At 32.9% G+C, this 21782-nt stretch overlaps 8 protein-coding genes across 8 annotated transcripts; 5 read left to right on the top strand and 3 right to left on the bottom strand. All coding sequences in view use genetic code 12, as the record gives it.

The window, feature by feature from the left end:
• Positions 1-464: 464 nt before the first annotated feature.
• Positions 465-1493, bottom strand: CTRG_04445 (mRNA-binding protein; the record flags this gene model as incomplete). Its single annotated transcript, XM_002550101.1, has 1 exon — positions 465-1493. One exon carries the CDS (start codon positions 1491-1493, stop codon positions 465-467), a length of 1029 nt encoding a protein of 342 aa, XP_002550147.1.
• Positions 1494-1922: 429 nt separating this feature from the next.
• On the bottom strand, positions 1923-4931 carry CTRG_04444 (uncharacterized protein; the record flags this gene model as incomplete). The annotated part of the gene is made up of 1 exon (XM_002550100.1): positions 1923-4931. The coding sequence occupies one exon, from the start codon at positions 4929-4931 to the stop codon at positions 1923-1925; it is 3009 nt and encodes a 1002-aa protein (XP_002550146.1).
• Positions 4932-5352: 421 nt separating this feature from the next.
• ABC1 (protein kinase) lies at positions 5353-7050 on the bottom strand (the record flags this gene model as incomplete). The annotated part of the gene is made up of 1 exon (XM_002550099.1): positions 5353-7050. One exon carries the CDS (start codon positions 7048-7050, stop codon positions 5353-5355), a length of 1698 nt encoding a protein of 565 aa, XP_002550145.1.
• A 1993-nt stretch (positions 7051-9043) lies between these two features.
• Positions 9044-9439, top strand: POX18 (Pox18p; the record flags this gene model as incomplete). The annotated part of the gene is made up of 1 exon (XM_002550098.1): positions 9044-9439. The coding sequence occupies one exon, from the start codon at positions 9044-9046 to the stop codon at positions 9437-9439; it is 396 nt and encodes a 131-aa protein (XP_002550144.1).
• Positions 9440-10468: 1029 nt separating this feature from the next.
• CRL1 (Rho family GTPase) lies at positions 10469-11458 on the top strand (the record flags this gene model as incomplete). The annotated part of the gene is made up of 1 exon (XM_002550097.1): positions 10469-11458. The coding sequence occupies one exon, from the start codon at positions 10469-10471 to the stop codon at positions 11456-11458; it is 990 nt and encodes a 329-aa protein (XP_002550143.1).
• A 472-nt stretch (positions 11459-11930) lies between these two features.
• Positions 11931-13484, top strand: CTRG_04440 (sphinganine kinase; the record flags this gene model as incomplete). The annotated part of the gene is made up of 1 exon (XM_002550096.1): positions 11931-13484. One exon carries the CDS (start codon positions 11931-11933, stop codon positions 13482-13484), a length of 1554 nt encoding a protein of 517 aa, XP_002550142.1.
• A 2044-nt stretch (positions 13485-15528) lies between these two features.
• Positions 15529-17373, top strand: CTRG_04439 (uncharacterized protein; the record flags this gene model as incomplete). The annotated part of the gene is made up of 1 exon (XM_002550095.1): positions 15529-17373. One exon carries the CDS (start codon positions 15529-15531, stop codon positions 17371-17373), a length of 1845 nt encoding a protein of 614 aa, XP_002550141.1.
• A 305-nt stretch (positions 17374-17678) lies between these two features.
• TRM2 (Trm2p) lies at positions 17679-19412 on the top strand (the record flags this gene model as incomplete). The annotated part of the gene is made up of 1 exon (XM_002550094.1): positions 17679-19412. The coding sequence occupies one exon, from the start codon at positions 17679-17681 to the stop codon at positions 19410-19412; it is 1734 nt and encodes a 577-aa protein (XP_002550140.1).
• Between the last annotated feature and the right edge of the window lie 2370 nt (positions 19413-21782).

Genomic DNA, 21782 nt, shown 5'->3' with positions numbered 1-21782 from the left:
TCGTAAATTAAGAATAATATACAAAACCAATTTAAATAAGTACTAATAATAAAACTATACAATTGCCCAAATAAATTAATAAAAAAAAAAAGGGACAGAATGGAATGGAAAGAAGAAAGAAAAATCATACTCTAAAACTGTTAAAACCTATATTGGCCATTTATTGAGCAGCTTGTTCCATAACTTGATCTTCAGATTGGAAAACCGATGCAACATTACCACCAGCATTATCTATGGTCCAAGTATTGGATGGAAGATTTCTACCTTCTGGATGTTCATACATACAACTCTTATTAGTACATTTAAGACCAAAACGACATTGTTCTTTTATAGGATGAGCAAAAGTACAATCAAGTCTTCTACATTCAGCTCCAGCACGACATGGAACAGCTGATGTAGCATGTCTTCTTGGACATTTAATATTAGTACATTGACTTCCAAATTTACATTGTTCCAAGGCTAAATCAGTAGAAGAAATCAAACTTTTCAGTAGTAGCTGCTGTAGCAGTTGGAGGTGGAGGATGTGATTTGGTACATTCTTTATTTTGACATTCTTTACCTTGTGCACACCAATCCAAAGTTTCAATCTTTGCTTCTGGGTTTGAAGGAGTTGGATGAGCAAATGGACAAGTTTGTTTGGCACATTTTAATCCATATTTACAAGAACCTTGTTGAACCATCATACGATTCTTTTTCTTTTCTTCATATTCCTTTCTGGAAACTTCCAATTTAGCAATCAATTCTTGATCTTGATCTGGATGTAAATAATTACAAGTACCAGGAGGATTTGGACAATTTGGATATTGGAAACAATTCTTTGAAGGATGAGCCTTTTCACATGCTTTATTCTTACAATATGGGAAATCTGGACATCTACCCTTTGGTGGTTGTTGAACAAATTTAACAGCTCCATTCTTGGCACCTGCATTGAATACTTTTTCTAAACGTTTAACATTAGTAAATTGTTTATTATTTTGCAAATGATGTCCATTAGGTCTATTCTTGGAAATACCACCACCATGTCCATGAGTTTTAATAACTGGATTACTAACAGCTCCAAAACGTTGTTGTCTTAATGCAAATTTTTCTTCTTCACTTAATAGTCTCTTTGGACCAGATGGAATTTGTCCAGTTGATAGAGTAACTTGAGGCTGTTGTTGTGATGGTTGTTGTTGTTGTTGTTGTTCCTGTTGCTGTTGCTGCTGTTGTTGTTGTTGTTGTTGTTGTTGTAGTTGTGCTTGCTCATATTGCAGTTCCAATTTAGCTATTTCATTATAAACAAGATCAACGAAATCAACAGTGATGGTAATATCAGCAGTATCTTGAACTTCATTAACAATATTCTCATGGGATTTTTTAGCAACGATTAAATAAATAATATAATCAGCAATATCCAGAGCATCATCTTGTCCTTTTTGAAAATCAGTAACTATTTTTTGTATCAAGTTTCTTTTTAACTGATGTCCTATTTCGTTATCCGGTTCAAACTTCATGATTGATTGATGCTTGTAATTTGATGATTGTAGCAAAATTGTAATGGAATGGCGATTAATAAATTTCTGTAGGTTTTTTTTTTTTTTCTCTTTTATTTTTTTCTTTCTTTTTTTTTGACTTTCTATGATGTGTAGATGAACAATTTTTTTTTTCAGTGCATTGTTTTGTTAAATGGCAAAATGTCGTTTGATTCAATGTCGCACGACATATAATGCTACATTTATCAAACTAATATTATGCCAATAACTATCACTTGATAGCTTTCCAGTACATGTAATATTATTGAGATTCGATAAGAAATAATCCATGATTTATCTTTTTTTTATTTTTTTAAGATTATGAATCCAATGGGACAAGGGTTCTACCTTCTATTTATTTCAAGAATACTACTACATAACTACTATAATTCTAATTATAACTCTGTATCACTACACAAGTTGAAACTTTTCTTCATTAATTTCCCCTAATAATTCTTTAATTTGAATCATAATCTTATCTAATTGTTCACTGATTGTGGTAGCAACCAAAATGTATGAATACAACAAGATGAAATCTGCATTTTTCAACACTAGTCCATTATCCTGTTGGCGTCTAACATCACTCAATTTATACAACATTCGATCCTTAGCATGCTCAATAGAAGCAGGTTTATTCGGTATAGGAAGTCCCAATTTCATTGCACTGGCAAGCATATAAAACACCAAAAAGATTCTTTGTTCAACTTCCTCTCGTTCTACTTCGATGTATTTAATCACAAATTCCTCACTATTACTCAAAGTTGGGTCAACTTTAATTAACAAATCAAGATTTTGGAATGCATCTATAATGGCAGATGTGTCCTTTATAAGTTTGGAATATGTGGAAGCAGGGAAAACACCCTTGAGTCTAAACTCAACTGGAGCCTGCTTCAACAAAGTTTCTAATTCTGCAAGTAGTTTGTTGGTACCTTCTTCTGCTTTGAATCCTACTAATTGTTTAGTTTCTGAATCATACTCTAATGGATCACTGTTCCACATAACACCCAATCTCAACCACAATACAGATAACCCATTTTTTAATCTAACCCTGGCACTATTCGGCAAAAACCAAGTGGCCATGATTAATGCCCACACTATACCTATTGATACCGCAATAAATCGATGAGATGCAATTTGTCCAATAATAGGATTGTCACCTCCTTCATGATCATCTTCTGAATCTTTCTGTACCATACTGTAAGAGTACAATGCAGTCAAGTTGTATGTCAAAAGAATAAATCTCCCGAAAGCATTATTCTTCTTCCAAAACATAATGATATAAAAGGATGGAATGGATATCAATATACCAGTACCACATAATGCATAAACATTAGCATCGGTTATATTCCATACTGCAAATGATGTGAATGCTCCCAAGAATGTACCGATAATTCTCCATTTTACCGTCATGGTAGTACCACCAAGTGATTTGTTCATCATAATACAATAAATAGTCAACGCCCATTCTAATCTCCAAGTACTGAAGAAATCTTTGGTCGTTGGGATATATGCAAATACAGCAATACAGGCAGCACCCAACCCAACTCTAATACCAAATTGCACATCAGTTCGTTTGAAAACTTTCAACAATTTCCAAAGCTTATAACTCAACCTTCGCATCAATGGTTCATTGTCTTGTCTTCTTGGTGGATTTAACCCATATTGTCCCCTTAAATCATCCAACGCTGCATGAAGACTATTCTGCACACGTTTGATTGGTTTGTGTTTCTTGTTCCACCATTTCAACCAACTGAAAGACCTGGGGCTTGAACTTATTTCATCGTACTGTTCAGAAAGCTTTATAAACTGAAGTAATTCACTGGCAAATTGGGAAAGTAACGAAGCAAAATTCCCACAACAAGCTGCAACTTCTTCTTGATCAGCTCTGAAATCAAATTCAGAATTCTGAGAGAAAATCTTTTGACTGTATAGTTTGTTAAATGATTCATCCTGTTTCTCTTCAAATAATTTAATTGCTGTATCTAATGAGTACTGTAGTGTAGTAGTTGAAGCAAACTGGTTGGGGTTTTCACTACTGAAATTTTCAAATGGAACTTCAGATAATACTCCTTTTATAGTGAATACCAATGATTTGATTGATGGAGCAAGATAGTACACAAATAAATCAAAAAGTTGTAACGAGTTATGTACCTCATTTACAGATTGTGGCATTGTATGCGCCATATTTTCCACTGATGCAGTAGGTCTGATATCTTCCGTGCTAAAACTTCTGAAACTTGGGGTACCACTAAGTGCATGATGATTTTCATGCAACAAAGTAGACTGGATTCTTGTTGCTGCACTTAATGCTTGCAAATGTCTTGCCAATGAAATGGTTGAATTTACCAATTTCTGAAAAAATTTCCATTCTTTTTCTTTCCCAGTTACGTACAACTCGTATTGAGCTTCTTCAAGGTATCTTGTTAACGAATGAATATTACTCTTTAGTTTTTCAATCATTTCAGTGTCCTTGGCTGTGAATTGTTCACCAGCAACAAATCTTCTTACCAAAATGGATATAACTTGTGAGAATAGATTATATGAAGAATTTAAAGTTGTCTGTAATTCCTTGACAGCACTCTGGGGCCATATCAAATAACAACATCCAACTGTAATAAGACACCCAGTAACAACCACCTGAAAAGTAGATTCTATTCTTCCCAAGGGGATACTACTAGAGTTTGTACTTCCTTCCTTCACAATACATGCAACAATAGAAATACAAGCCAATGAACATGCAGTATTAAAAGTCAATTTGTTAACCTTCTGCTTCATAAATGATATCACTCCTAATGCAATTGAACTAATAACCAAATCTATAAGATGACTCAATTCATCTTCCCCTTCTCTGTAGAAATATGCCGAGATAAATCGACATCCAAATGAAACTGTGAAACTGTAAACTATCGAAATAGCAACAAACATTAATGTTTGAGTCATCGAGCCTTTGGTTCTTGCTGGATGGAAATACACTGCAACTGTTGCCGTGACATGTTTGGAATCAGTATTACCAAGCCATTCATCAAATGGAGTATAATACACACCCAAAGATGCTAAAAAATATGCCATTGAACATTTAAATACATTTCTGAATATGTCATTGAAATACACTTTTTTCAAAGGATTAATTACATTCTGATATAGCCAAGTGCTCCTACCTGGCATTATTGTAGTTGAGGGACCCGAATCCATAGATGTATCATTAGGAGTGGTAAATGTAATTGATCGATGTACTCTTTCACCAGTATGTGCTAAAATAACGGAATTCTGTCGGTTGACTATACATCGAGGCATTGAATCATTTGACCTTATGTGGAAACCGCCAATCAACAATGGTGTCCCTTCATCAAAACTATCCATCGACTCCTCTGTATCGTAATCGTTGTTGTTGTTAGTATTATTTGTCTCATAACTTGTCATAAAGAATGGAAGGAAATATATAAGTCTGTGTTTCTAATCCTTTAAAATGATTGTTCTTTGAAGAAAAAAAAAATGGTATTACATTGAATAAGCAAAACTATATTCTCTTTTTTTCTCTCTTTCCTTCATCTTCGTGGTTCTTGGTTGCAAGTTATTCTTATCATTAACGCGACGTAGCTAATACCAAGGAAGTGGGATGATGCGGCGTAAACCGCGTCCACGCTAACCACGAACTAACGTAAGATCGTACACCATTTTTCATAATTATCATTTATCATTTATAGTGTACACAATCATATAAATATATACATAAGCTTATTAAAACAAAAAGAATTACTTTTCTCTATTAATTACACCATTTTCTTTCTTTTTTTTTACGTCATTACTCTTTATAATATTAAAACACACACATCTAATCTCATTAATCTTCATAACCAATGATTTCTCTAAACAAATCTTCACAAGGAACAGTTGCATTCAATCTTGCACATAATAAGAAAACACCACTCAACTTTCTGTGTAAGGAATAAGTTTCTTCTGGTGGTGGTGTTAATCTTTCATTCAACATCAATCCAACATTACCTCTGACTCTATCAGTGATGGTTTGTTTTTTGAAATTGAATGGTTGTCCATTGTTATCAACTGGGGAAAATGCTTCACCAAGACACATAACTGAATCAACATGTGCTTTTACCATTTGAGGAGATTCTAAACCAGTCAAGTAACCCAAGTCTCTAGAAACCTGTTCAACTTTTTGACGGTCTTTCTTAACGGCAGCTCTTAAAACTTCAACATAATTTTCAATAAAATGATCACTGAAATCACGAGCAGCACCGAAATCTAACAACTCAATCTTCTTTGTTTTTTCATTGTATAAGAAATTGGCCCAATTTGGATCAGTTTGCATAAACTTGAATTTCTTAATTTCCAATAAACATAATCTCATAATATTAGTAGCAATCCAATCTTTGGTGGCTTGATCCCAATCTCCTTTAACAATTTCAACACCTCTCATTCTTTCCATGGTTAAAACATGTTCACCACAAAGTTGATGGAAAACTCTTGGGACTTCAAAAACTTCATCATCTTTCAAAAATTCTCTCATTCTAATCAAACTTTGAGCTTCTCTAATATAATCACATTCCCATTTCAATTCAACTCTAGCATTAGCAATAGTTTTATCCAAAAACAATCCAGGTGGTAATAAAGAAGAAGCAGTCAACAACATTAAAATATTACTTAAATCAGAATCAATTGAATTGGCAACACCTGGATATTGAACTTTGACAACCACTGGGGTTAAATCTTCAGTAACAGCAGTATGGACTTGACCAATTGAAGCAGCAGCAATTGGTACATCATCAAAAGAAGTAAATAATCTTTCACGCCAGTTTAATCCCAAATCACCAACCATGACTCTTTCCAATTGTCCTGGTGGCATATAATGAGCAGAATTTTGAACTCTTAATAAAATATGTTGGATTTCTTTTGGTAAAAAATTTGAATCTTGAAGGGAAAGCATCTGTCCGATTTTCAAAGCTGCACCTCTCATTTTGGAAAACTTCTTTGCCATTCTTTCAATATTCAGTGGAGATAAAACCAAAGATTTCATAGAAAGTGGTTCTGTTTTACCAGAAGCATAATGTTTTAAACCTTCGGATGCGGCATTTAATCCAATTCCCGCAGCCAATGAACCGTAATGGAAAATACGAGATAATCTCCCACTTGGAACTTCACTTTGAGACATTTCAAAAGCTTTTCTTACATTTGGTTTTCTAATTGGAGTTTTGGGAGTGGTTGGTGCTGGTAAGTTAACATTATCACCAGGTGCGTATGATTTTGTGGAGTAATTTCTCTTTTGAGATGAGGATTGGAATGGATTTTCTTTGTTTATACTAGTTGAAGCTTGAGCTTTATTTCTGATGGTATTGGAAATTGTTTGCATTTCATCATACATTGGTTTGGATGAATCACATGAGTCTCGTATAGTCTTTGGTACAAATCCATTTTGATACCATTGGAAAACATCATTTTGGATAATTTTGGAAGAACCTTCAAGAACTTTTCCCACTGATCCTGCAACAACAGTTAATTCGTAGATACTTTTACTTAGTGACATTGGAATAGGTATTGGTGTTGGTAGTAGTTCTTTAAAATGATAAATAAAATAAAAAAAGACAGATAACCAATAAATATTAAATAGAAGAAAAGATACTACGAATGAAAAACTGGGAAATTTATTTTGTATTTGCTTGGAAGTGTGTCTCTCTTAAATTCTTTTTCTTTTTTTTTTCTGTTTCTCTCTCTTCGGGTGGATTGTGAAAATTTTCAAAGATTTAATTTAAATGCGGAACGGTGTGCGAGATAAAAATAAAACAAGAAATACGGGATTGCGCTCGGACTATAGGAAGGGAAGAATGGGAGTTAACTTCAACATAGCAATACACCTAGTAATCTTATCTTGGATGTAGACTATTAATGACATCTGTCATCTTTAAATTTTTGAAATGGAAAAGTCTAGTTCAGTACATTGTGGCTGTTAAAAAAATCAACTAAAATAAACGTGTATCAATATTTCTATTTTATTGGTCAAGATACAACATGACACAAAACGGGCAACTCTTTTTTTTTCCGTTGTATTGCCATTTTGTTGTTCAAGGCTAAGGCGGGGTTGAAATTTAAGAGAGAGAGCGTGTGCATGTGTGTGGGATAAAGTCGTGGGGGAAGAGGCGATACTGGAATATTCGCAAAAGGTTTTATTGCCTTTTAGAACTATGATTGCTACTATTAATTAAGCAATTGTTTAGATTAAAGGTTGATAAAGAAAACGTACCTGAAATAAGTTTATTTTTAAATTTGGAGGTTCCTTTTGGCTAATGGCGAGGGGCAGTGTATTCCATCAAGTCGAAGAATGAGATGATTCACGTATAGACCTAATTGACACAGACGATTGATTGCGATCTGACAGGTTAGATAAACCCCGTGGTTGTAAAGTAACTATGTCGATTACGATCTTTATTTATGCTTGATTATGTATGTTTTGTACCTCTAAACGTTGATTTTTGATTTTTATTGGTATTTTCAGACAAAATTCAACATAAATTACGATAAATCACAAATGATTCAGAATTAGATGAATTGTATTTTTAATCAGTACCAGAAAATTTTGTTGGTAAATTTGTTAAATGGTGAAAACTTTCCTTTGTCTGGTTTATTATTCCCCCAGACATTATAAATATAATGTTTCTTCGTTAGTGAATAACTTATCACTTACATTTAAATTGACGCAAGGGCACAACCAAAACTAGTAAATTGACACTATTCCTTTGTGTTTGTACCAGTTGTCAATTGTTTGCTTTGAACAACAGCAACAACAACAACAAAAAAAAAAAACCCACATGATTGGGTGCACAAAAAACAACTCCGATACAATCAAAGAGAGACAGTATTTCAATCGACTATACAAAACAAAACTATATAACTAGATACACTTTGAAGTATATCTAATTGATTCTAGTAATCAATACTGTGATAAAATTCCTCTAGGTACGTAGGGAGGAGAAACATTATATAAACGACAATCAGCACCTCGGTGAATCACCAATACTCGATTCATTTCTTTCTCCTCTCTTTCTTCTTCTAGCGATAATACCAGAACATCACTTGAGGCTTGATCACAAGTCCGAGGTGTGTTCCTATCATCAAATTACAGAGAAGCCAAAAAACTCCATTGTTCGAATATTATATGTTTAAAAGCAGTTGCGACCTAAAAGAGAAAACAATGCTGGCAAAAAAAAATCATATGAAAGTTAACTCCATATTTGAAGACGATTCAGTTACTCCGCATTATGGAGATAGTGGGAAAGAAGAGAGAGAGAAAAAAAGGGTAAATACAGTAATAACTTTGAATTATACCCATATAGGGTTATACAAATAGTAAGAATTAGAGATCGTCATTAAAAAATTATAAATATGGAACCAAATCCTTCTTGAATTTGAAGATTGATTAAACTCTTTCTTTTATTTTTTTTGATATCAACATTAGTTTAATCATCTTGTTAAGCTAACAAAACTCCGAATACAAAAAAAAAAAACTTTTCTATTATTTCAAAATGTCCGATTCAGTTGCTGCTCCAGGCTTCCAAGCTTCTGCATTTTTTGAATACTTGCACGAATGTTTGAAGGAAGAAATGATTAGGGAAATTGGTCTTGGTACCATTAAAGCTGTTATTGTTGTGACCCTTAAGAACAAGGAAAACAAAGAAGAAACCTGGGTTATGGATTTCAAAGATAAAGGTACATTGAAAAAAGTCACTGGTGGTCCAATTCCAAAAGGTGATGTTCAAATTGCTTTGAAAGATGCTGATTTCATGAAAATGGCCAATGGTAAAGCTAATGGTCAAAAATTGTTCATGTCTGGTAAATTGAAAGTTAAAGGTAACTTGATGAAGGCCACTTCTATTGAATCTCTTTTCAAAGACTTGGGTCCTCCACCAGCTAAATTGTAAACCTCCTGCAAAATTATATCTATAACCATTAGAAATATCTTTTTATACGTGATATATGAAATTTATAAGATTAATTAAATGAAACATGATAACAGTTTTCTATTCGATTCGAAAAATTACAACCTGCATATCTCTGCAAGAACACGTCGATTCGGGCTTATTTTTTTTTGTTTTTTGAATTTATTTTGGTGCCGTTGTACTGGCTCTTATATAATCTTTCTCTCTGTGTCTTTGCTTTTTCGTGCTGATAAGATTAAGAACTCCGTGGCAGTGCTGACATTCTGCTTATAGTTACATGATGTAAGTGATAAGAGAAGACCTGTAGAGAACCTCATTTGATGCCTAGCATCGAATCGAATTCTTTAACAGTCGAGACAACAGCCACTAATTTTCTGGTGTTCCTTACACATAACAAGGGCAGACGCGAACATCACGAATGAAAATTTCACCTCCTTCAAATCAGTGGTGGTGGTCTTTTTTTTTTTCTTTTGATTCTTCTTTCTTTCTTGTCTCTGTTACATCCTAAGGTACACACACACGCGGAGTAGCGACACGTTTCACAATGGAATCTATAATTGATCTAGCCTCTGTTTAATTACATATCCATTTTCAATTTAATGATCTGATAGAAAGAAGAGTCGGCAATTATACACACAGAACTTGCCGTAGGTTTTGTATGAATTTGTATGACCAAAATTACTAAGAAAGCAAAACAAAAAAAAAACAAACAGCCCAAAGCCTGATTACATAAGTTTAACCGCAGCACATCAGTAATTTCTTTGTCCAGTCACACACACGCACAGTATTATCAAGATCTAAGAAACTGTCTCTTTTTTTGTTTATTATTATTTTTTTTTTTTTCTACGCTAATTTTAGCTTTCATTTTTCTTCTTCCTCCTGTTTTCATTTTTTAATTCATTAATTTTGCTTTTTTATTTTTGTTCGTACTTTTTTTTGAACTTTTTCCCCTTACACTAGACATTATAAATATACTCCTCAATAACCCACACATCCCCATTTACGTATATTATGGTGAAATCTCCAAGAAATAGACAAGATCCGACAATGGAATCTAATTACAATCCTTACGAAGCCGCTCAACAGAAATTTAATCAATATCAGGACAATCCCAATGCTCCAACAATCATTACCGACGCGAACACGGCACCTCGGATCCCTGATTATAAGGAACAACCAATAACTACCAAGAGAGCCAACTATAACATGAAAATTGTTGTTGTCGGTGATGGTGGGTGTGGTAAAACATGTCTTTTGTCAAGTTATTCTATGAATGAATTCCCTCTGCTTTATGTCCCCACCATTTTCGAAAATACCGTGGTATCATTGGCTGCTCCGAGTGGGAAATCAATTGAATTGGCCCTTTGGGATACTGCTGGACAAGAGGAATATGAAAGATTAAGACCTTTAAGTTATCCAGGGGTAGATTTATTACTTATCTGTTTTGCTTTAGATAATATAACAAGTTTACAGAATATTCGTGACGTATGGTTCCAAGAAGTTAGTCATTTTTGTCCAGGAATACCAATTATACTTGTTGGTACTAAATGTGATTTACAATCAAGGATTGACCCAGAGTTCCCTATTCAAGTAGCATCTGAAATTGGAGCCATTGGATATATCCAATGCTCTGCCAAAACCATGTATAATGTCAGAACCGTGTTCAACTTTGCTTTGAATCATTATCAAAGAGCCATAGAATTACAAGAACAATTGGAAAAGACTTCTAGTGCAAGAAAGAGGATGAGTCGTGTGTTGGGTGGTAGCAATGGAGGTGGAAGTAATGGTGGAGCAAGTTTCAGCAGTCCACATTCAAGAAACCATTCACGAAATCATTCAAGAAATCATTCAAAGGGATACCATTCAAGACATGGATCGGTTGCCCCTTCTCCATTATTAGACCAACCATTATTTGAAGATTCATATGTTAAAGATCCATACAGAAATGATGAATTTGCATTTACTCAAGATAGAAAAAAGAAAAGGTGTGTGATTTTATAGATAGATATTTTTTTTTTAGTTCTTGTACAATAATATTAAATGAAATAGCATGATAATACTCGATTTTTCACCAATATACCAGAGGTAATCCACCCTCATATTTCTCTATCTCTTTAAAGTGGTTGCGTAGCCCTGCATACACGATAAGATTTCGTTAGTCCTGGAATGAGAAGAGAGAAAAAGTAAATTCTGTTGATCCACGCAGAGTGACAAAAAAAAAAAATACTTTTAATTAAAACACGAGAATTCACTTTGAAAAATTCCCATACTGTGAACTGTCTTCTCTCTCTCTCCCGTCCCCTTGTGTATTTTTTTTTTCTCTGGTTGTATTTTTTTTTATTTATTTTGATTTTTTGCTCCCTGTTGCTATTGTTTATCTTATTTTTAATTGGATTGAATAGACTGCAAAGTTAAAACTTCATTCAGATATCACGTCATCGAGAGTTATATCTTTCAAATTACACTGGCCACAATGCGTGAAGAAAAGATTGAATCAACAGGTGGTCTAACAAATCGAACCAAATCATCAAGCCCAAATGCAGCTACTACCACCACCACCACCACAACAACAACAAAGTCAAGTATAGCCGATAATGAACCTGTGTCACCCCAGATATCCGATCACAGTAACGATGCTGGGAACCAATCAAACGATCATTATAAAGCAAGATTATCTCCATTTAGATACAAAATGAGATCTTTATTATTACCCCTTATCCGTGAAGAAACCGCTATACTTGCAAAGATGCAAAATGCTATACGATGTCCTCTCCTTGATTTCTATTTTGCATGGACTGCCAATTTAGCAAGTCACACTTTTTATGTATTGATGTTACCACAACCATCTTGGTTTGGTGGATCTCATATGACTAGAGATTTGGTCTATGTGTTGGGGTTGGGTATTTATTTCACAGGGTTCTTGAAGGACTATTTCTGTTTACCAAGACCAAGATCTCCGCCATTGCATAGAATTACCATGTCTTCTTACACAACCGAGGAATATGGGTTCCCATCATCCCATTCCGCCAATGCCACTGGTGTATCTTTACTATTGTTATTACGTATCATTAATAGTAAAGGGTTGTCCACTACTACATATTACTCATTAATTCTTGGATTGGGTGTTTATTATACATCTTTGATCTTTGGTAGATTATATTGTGGGATGCATGGGTTCTTGGATGTCATTGTTGGAGGAGCCGTTGGACTGTTGGTTGCATTATTTAGACATTACTTTGGAGTTCAATGGGATGAATTGATCTTTGGTAGTAGTTTAGGTATGATTTTCAGTGCTGTCTTGATTATTACCATGTTTGTTTTGTTAATTCATATTCATTCTGAACCAGTTGATGATTGTCCATGTTTTGATGATTCCGTTGCGTTTATTGGAGTGTTGATTGGATTAGACTTGGCTCATTTAGTGTCATTTAGAACAGGATATTTTGCCCGTACAAATCCAGAAAGAGATCCTTATTTGGTGCCATATGATCCTAACGCAGGTGTGATGAATCACATACTTCGACTTGTATTAGGTGTGTTTTTGGTGGTGACTTGGAAAGCAATCTCCAAACCAGTTGTGTTTACCATCTTACCTCCAATTTACAAGTTTGTTGGTGTCTACTTACCAAGAAGAAACTATATTTCCACTGCTCATACCAAGACTCCTATCAAAAAAATTAGATCGACCTCTATTTCCAATGATAATGGAATTGGAGATTTGAATAGTTTTTTCAAAGGAGTCACAGATCATACCAATAAAGATGAAGTTGGTCCAGATAATGATATTGATTATTATGAAATGATGTCATATAATCAAAAGAACAATAGAAACAACAAAACCGAGGTGAATAACGCTAATGTTTCATCTCCTCCTCCTCCTCCTCCTCCTCCCCCACCAACACATAAAAGTGGGGTCTTTAAGTACCGTTATGATGTTGAAATTGTTGGCAGATTAATTGTGTATGCTGGTATTGCAATTACTTCAGTATGGACTTTTGCATTTGCAAGTGATTATCTTAATCTATAGAAACCAATGACAATGATAGCGATGAAACCTACTACATGCTTGTTTTTTTTTGGTTCCCTAAATAAAAAATATACATATATTATTATTATTATTAGTATTATTGTTAGACAATACCAAAGGTTTATACCTACTAGTAAAAGGCTCAGTATATTACATTTTTTCCCCCGATGTTGAGCCTAAGACGAGGGGTTATGAACGTCTTTAAGAATACCTAATAAAAGGTGAAATTCGAGTACAAAAGAAAACCTGAAGAAAAGGATACATACAAGAACAATAAAAGAAGACTGTCTAGTAACAGAAGAGGAAGAAGAAGAAGAAGAACGACGAAACAATACAGGTGATGGAATTGTAGCTCCAAATCCCGTTTTAGAGAAACCTTTTTTTTTGCCAAATATCCATTTTATGTGTGTAACAATGTAATGATTGAGGTTAATGCAACCATGAGCGTAGCGTTCCCTTATATTTCATTTGCATCAATTGTATTTGTTGGCTGTTTGTCCAATTGAATAGAGAAGAAGCAAAAAAAAAACAACATCAATTGGTGATATTGACATGAAACAAAATGATTTGATTTTCTTGCTATCATTCCACTGCTATAGTTGGTAATTCGAAACATGTACAAGCATCAAGTGCAAATACATAAACATTAACATACAAAAAAAAAATAAATAAGAAAGTAGAATGCAAAGGAGAAAATGTACATGAGGATGTATGCTATAAACTGAACCCTATCGATTCTTTACATTTTATGATTCAACCATTTATTTTTCCTCTAACCAGTAATATCAAGACAATGAAAACAAGTACCATAGAGGAATATTTCTTTTTTTTTTCTTTTTTTAAAGTATTTTAGATAGTACAGTAATACATTCCCCAGAGAACATTTTGCTATACAAAAGAAAGGGTAATGAAAAACTTTAAAGCGATAAATCGGAAACACTTGAAACGCAGATGTGAGTATTAATAATAAGCCACTAATCACAACCAGAGGATTAAATTGTCCATTCTGTTCGTAATGTAGAGACGCTATAATAAATTAGAACAAATGAAAAATAAACTGGAAATTTTTTTGTCTTTAATTTAGCCCCATCCCTTTTGCATTTAATTTCATTGCCCTTTAATTTTTTTTTTTTAAAGTTCCAATTCGTTCTTTCCTTCCCCCTAATTCAGCTAAGGAAATCAAAAATCAAAAATCAAAAATTTCTGAAACCAATTAGACAATCCAATTTCATTACTATCTGTTTAAAAAAATTTTTCTTTTTTTTTTTTTAAAAAAATCAATAGAATTTTCATTACTTTCATTCTTCTTCTTGTTGGTTCATACATTACTTGGTTATTCGTGTATAATTCGTCAATAATTACCTTACAACTTGTCAAAGTACATCCTTTGTTCTTCAATTTCTTCTCATACAGAATCAGTCCAATTCAATCGTTCCTAATCAAGAATTGACAACGCGGAGTGTACCGTCTTTAAATATTCATTCTTCATTCTTCATTTATCTGTGTCACTAAGGCAAGAACTCTTTTTGTTTCATTCAAGTGACTATAAAAGAAACAAATTTATTAGACACTTATTGAGAAAGAAAGAAAGTAAGAAAGAGAGAGAAATAAATATTATGATATCATTTTCATTACAGCGACACTAAAGAAAGAGAGAGACAGAAAAAAAAATCCAACAACTAGCCACTGAAAATAATTATTCCATTTTTTTTTTTTAAAATTATTTATTTTCCTACTACAGTTATTCTTTCTTTTATTTCAATTCAATCACATTGGATATCAATTTATTTATACATCATATTTCTTTACTTGTTAACTTACTTTTAATATTTTGTATTATTTCATTTCATATTTACTTTTAAACTCAAGTTATTTATTTTTTTTTTGTACGGTGTTTTTTTGTATCATTAAGAATTGAGACCCCCCACTTTTTTTTGCTGTATTAAAGGAGAAGAAGAAATTAAGTAAGAAAAAAAAAAAAACAGAGAGAGAGAGAGAGAGACCGAAACAACATTGAAAACGTTAATCATTCGGAGAATAAACAATGAATGAAACCTATAATAGCCAGGAATCAAATACCTCCATGTATTATAATGGAAATTCGACACAGACAACAGGCAATAATACTCAACCTAATAATACGAATGGGAATCCCAGTACTGAAGCTGCGTCACCAACTGCCATCAACAATCATTCCATAAATGACATATACCTTGTTCTACAGCTGCTACAGGGCCAATTTAATAAATTTCAAAACATTCATTTTAGAGAACTTTTGTTGAAAGTAAATTATCTACAGGATTCATTAGAACATGTTAAACAACTGGTACAAGATTTGAATCAACAGATGATTTATGCTGTACAAAATAATAATAATAATGGCAACAACAACAATTTGATGTCTTCAAATAATTATATGCTCAATAATCAATTTAAAGCTTTTGAAGTCTTTACAAAACATTTGAACAAATTAAATAAAGAAATTGAAGAAATCTCAAGTGGAACACCTGTGCAACAATCACCTACTACTCACCATCATCACCAACAACAACAACAACGCCTGCCACATAATGTATCAAATCAGCCTCCACGTCAAATCCAACAACAGCCATCCCTGTCACAACAACAGTCACAAATTCCACAACAACCTCAATCTTCTCTTCCCCCACTTCCTGCCCAACAACTTCCTTCGCAAGTTAATCAATTTGGATCCACCCATTTATCTGTACCATCAACTAATCACGGGTCAAGTCAGTTTGATGAAGAAGTAGATAATATGGCCAGAAAGAACCTATCTTTGAGAACTACTGCAAGTACTTCTCCGAATCCAACATCCCATTATGTGTTTGATGTAGGTCCATTTGGATCACGAAATATGAATGGAAATACTTCAAATCACAGTTTATACGACAAACCACCTATCCCCCCTGATCAACAACAACCACCACAACAACAACCGCCATCAGATCAACTGCAAGAACCAACTAGAAAAAAGAGAAAACCATCAAGAAAATCTGTGTCCCAAGATGCATTCCGCAACCATACTGCTGAAAGTATCCAACAGAATGCAAGACAATCACCACCACAACAACAACAGTCGTCGACACAAAGACAACAACAACAACAACTGCAACAACAGCAACAGCAGCAACAACAACAAGTTCGTAACACAGGAAATACACTGTCATTTGGCAACACATATATTCTTCCGATGCCACCGTCGACATCTGGAGGAAATGAAGCAACATCACAGTTTATTTTGCCACGTGATGCTAACGGAACAGTAATGACGTCCGCATTAAGACAAACTTCCAACCAAACACGTTCATCCACTAGTCAACCGGGTACTTCTGTGTCTACAACTGGCTCCACGGCAGCCGCGACAGCAGCTTTTCCATTTGATGACGAGATTGAATCAATTGAAGGGTTAGATAACGATGGACTGACAAATGGAAGTACTACTAGTAATGGTGGTGGAACTACCATTGATGGATCTAATAAGAAATCTAAACACAAGGCTGATGATCAGCAGAATAAGGTGATACTTACTGCTTTAGATGTACCACAGTACAAATTAGAACGAAGTCTTAAGGCCTTATCAGATATTTGGAAAGAGTATGCTCATGGAATGAACAATAAACCACCATTAAAGTCATTAGAAAACAAATATGGTACTAAATGGAGAAATGAAACCGAGTCTCGAACATTTTTGAGAAGAAAGAAGATTTATGAAGCTATTGAAAATGGTATGAGCAAAGGGTATACTGAAGACCAAGTAATTGAAGAATTAGAAGAGCATAGAACATATCGTAAGAATGGAAGTGTAAAGAGAAAACCATTACTGTGGTTGAGTACAAATATGCCCGAAAAATTCAGCACACCAAATTAGACAACCAAAAATGAATATTGCAACCAATGAGTATTGTTCGGATTTTGCTTATGCACCCAGAGACATTTTTTTTTCTCCTACTCATGTCGTTTCACCTCCTCATCGCGACTTTAACTACACCAAAATAATAATAAAAAAAAATCAACTTTAGTATTGTATCTGATATTTTTTTTTTTCCTTTTTATTTTTTGTATAGATTCTAAATTAATTTTGTATTATTAAATCCTCTTTTATTGTTTTTTTATATATATATATATATATACTTAAACAAAATTTAATTCCAATATCCTGTTTATTTATTGTACATGGCTGAAGTAGAATCTCATATCATGGCCGTCCCGGAACACGTCCCTGAACCATCAGTATCAGAAATCCCCACTACAAATGATGATAATAAAAGACCAAATGAAGAAGAAGAAGCAACAGAATCAACGGAACGAGCAACTAAACGTAGAAGAGGTAAAAGAGGACCAAGACAAAAAAGATATAAGAAGAAAGATTTAGATCCAACTTCTCCATTAGGTGTTTTAGAATATGAAATTAAAGAATTATTATCTCAACATAATTTAACTGAAGATGATGTTAAAAATGACATGCCAGGAATTCTTAATGATAAAGAAATTTTCCGTAAATATAATGATAGAATAATCAATGATGTTGAAATTTTATCCTTATCATCAAATGGAGATTCTATTGCAATCATTCCTCATGTTGAACCAAATAGAAAACAAATTGCTGTAATTCCATTTGGTTTACCAGGTGATATTGTTACTATTAAAGTTCATAAAAGTCATCCATTATATGTTGAAGCAGATTTACGAGAAGTCGATGAGACTAAACAATCAAAATTAAGACAAGATGATATTATTAAATGTAGATATTTTGGGAAATGTTCTGGATGTCAATTTCAAAATGTTGATTATGAAGAACAATTAATTATTAAAAAACAAACTATTGAAAATGCTTATAAATTTTTTGCACCAAATTTATTAACTGAAGGGAAATTACCAAATATATCAGAAACTCAAAGATCTCCAACGATTTATAATTATAGAACCAAACTTACTCCACATTTTGTTTTAGCTAATAGAAAAACAGGCAAAGATTTACCATGTCCTCCAAATTTAGGGATTTCTGCTAAAGGTAGACCAACATGGAGAAAAAATGTTGATTCTGGACCTGATGGAACAAATGTTGATATTGAAGAATGTGCAATTGCTACATTAACAATCAATCAAGGATTGGATAATGAAAGAAAGAGATTTCATAAAGAATATGAAAAATATACTAAAATTGCTACATTTTTATTAAGAGAAGATACAAAAGTTTTAAATAAAGATACTGTTATTGGAGAAGCATCAAGAGATGAAAATGGTGATGTTTCTACTTTGGAAGTTACTTTAGAAGATGATACTAAATTAGTTAAAACGTGTGTAACAAATCCAAGACAAATTGTTCAAGAATATATCGATGGTTATACTTTTGAATTTACATCTGGTGAATTTTTCCAAAATAATAATTCCATTCTTCCAATAATTATTAATTATGTCAAATCAAATTTAAAATTATCAGATACTGAACCCAATTATCTTGTTGATGCATATTGTGGATCTGGATTATTTTCAATTACTTGCTCATCAAAAGTATCTAAAGTTATTGGAGTTGAAATATCTGCAGAATCAATTAAATTTGCAAAAATTAATGCTATTAAAAATAATATTTCTAATGCTAAATTTATTGTTGGTAAAGCTGAAGAAATTTTTGCTAGTATAGATACTCCAAATGATCAAACTTCTGTTATTTTAGATCCTCCACGTAAAGGATGTGATGATGTTTTCTTGAATCAATTATCAGATTATAATCCAGCAAAAATTGTATATATTAGTTGTAATGTTCATTCTCAAGCTAGAGATATCGAATGGTTTATTAACAATACTGGAAATGGTCATAAATATCAAGTTGAAAGCATTAAAGGGTTTGATTTCTTCCCTCAAACACATCATGTTGAAAGTGTTGCTGTATTAACTTTGAAAGAATAATAATAACAAAAGATTAATAACATTAGTTTATATAGTTTAAGTATTAAGAGAAATTTGCATCTTATGATATTAATCATATTATCCACCATGGTTGCAAAAAAAAAATAAAAGAAAAGAACAACAACAACAAAACAACAAAAAAAGAGTGTTGTTTAAGTCTTCTGAGCTAGGGCTATAACCCTAATGAGAATTATTGAGCAGACTCTCAGTAGTGTGATTTTTTTCACTGCACATAGACATATTTTTTCCTTTGTTAATAGTGCGCAAACCAAATACGCTATTGGTAGTACGCGCATTCCTTACACAGGCTTGGAGAAAACTTTGAGGAAGAAGGAAAGAGAAAAAAAAAAAATGAAAAATGGGTATAGAAAATTTTCATATAGAGTGATCCTGTTATATACCCATACACATACACAAATCAAGCCAAGATGGAAAACGATAAAGGTCAATTAGTATGTAAATGAGATGGATTGAAATATGAAATGGGACGATATTAAAGGAGGATAGATTACAAGTGTTATGTTGAATGTTTTGAAATGATCAAGTAATGCAGATTTAATAAAGATATGAGGAAGAAATAATGTAAGAAGAAAACAAGAGATCAGAATAATTAAACTACAATAGGGAAAGGAAACCATACAGAATGGTATTATTTGAAATGTGCCCATGAGATTTATATATATATCAACAACGGAGAATAAAAAGTTACAACTGTTCAGCAATGAAGATAAACAAACGACAAGGAATTTAAAATTCAACTAAAATTCATTACAATATATTGCAAAGACTTCAACTATTCTTCATGTGTCCCAATAACACCATATATGAATATTGTTTATACTAACATCATTTTTCTTTTCTAGGTTGAATTATATGTTCCAAGAAAATGTTCTGCTACCAACAGAATCATCAAAGCTAAAGATCACGCTTCTGTTCAAATTTCCATTGCTAAAGTTGATGAAGAAGGTAGAGCCATTGCTGGTGAAAACATTAACTACGTTTTGAGTGGTTACGTCAGAGGTAGAGGTGAAGCCGATGATTCTTTAAACAGATTGGCTCAACAAGATGGTTTATTGAAAAACGTCTGGTCTTACTCTCGTTAAATTATTAAAAATTTTTAGAGTTTTGTTAATGGGAATTGGAATTTACTTATTTTTTTAATAAATACATAATTGAAAAACATGAAATTTTGTTCTCTTTCTTTTTAGAAGAGTTAATGAAGATATGGTAATGAAATATAACATATAGTACAAATCATTTTTGTATTTAACGTTTTTGTTATCGTTTATTTGATTCTTCTGTGTATATTTAATGTCATAAATCGATATAAAAAAAAATCTTAAAGATTAAAATAAAAAGGTTGATTTATATTTGTTTCTATAAATATATCAACGGAATTATTGTAGAGCAATTTTTTTCTTTATGCCGACCACTAAAGAACTAATATACTGCTGGTTATAGTGCAAGTGTTTTGTGTATGAGAGTGCATTTACCAAAATCATGTACATTTCGCTTGCATTAATTTACTTCGTATAGAGAGAAGGAGAGGAAAAAAGTGGAAACAATTAAAAAAATTAAACCAAAACTTATCTGCAACATAATTCGCCTTGTTTTGATTGCTGTAAATGTGTTGACAAACAGGTGATGGGTCAAACTATTGTCTTATATTGACTGACTGACACAGGGAAATATTGCGTGTTTTTAATTTTTTTTTTATTCCCTAATTTAAAGGGTCGACCTTTATTAATTTATTGGAGAAACGTTTGTGAGGAGTAAAGATGAGCGATATAATAAATTGGCGGTTGACATTTTTGTTGGATTTCTAACTCAGCTTGTTGGTTCTACTCTTTCTCCCATCATTAGGGGGCAGGTTAGTGCAGATACTTTGTGATCTCTTTGTATGCATCAATTGTTAATTTAGTTTAAGAATAGACCATATACCAGCTCCGAGAAAATTTACCTTTTTTGTTTTGTCTTCTTTCTTCTTCCTCATTATCCCCAAACATACACACACACGTACATCGACACATCTACAAACGGAGAAATTAGGGTTAGTACCAGCAACAAAACCAAAGTAACATTGATTACGTTGAGTTTGGTATTTTTTTTTTAAGAAAAAAGGAATAATAACCTTATGTGTTATTATTTTATCTATTGTTAGAATTAATAAAGCTGGTGTTTCGTCTCATCAATGATATTCATTGGTTCCATTAGATTTCCTCGAGAGAGAACCAAGCATTTGTCATAGATTAATAATTGACACAAAATAGAGAAAAAAAAGAAAACGATTCTTGATTCTCAGTTTAAAGCGAAACGGAATAACCATAATATTTTTATTTTGCATTTTCTTGTTGTAGATTGACCAAAGAT

Source organism: Candida tropicalis, assembly GCF_000006335.3.
Source record: "Candida tropicalis MYA-3404 genomic scaffold supercont3.6, whole genome shotgun sequence".
NCBI classification, from domain to species: Eukaryota; Fungi; Ascomycota; class Pichiomycetes; order Serinales; family Debaryomycetaceae; genus Candida; species Candida tropicalis.
This window is presented reverse-complemented; position numbering and strand designations above follow the sequence as displayed.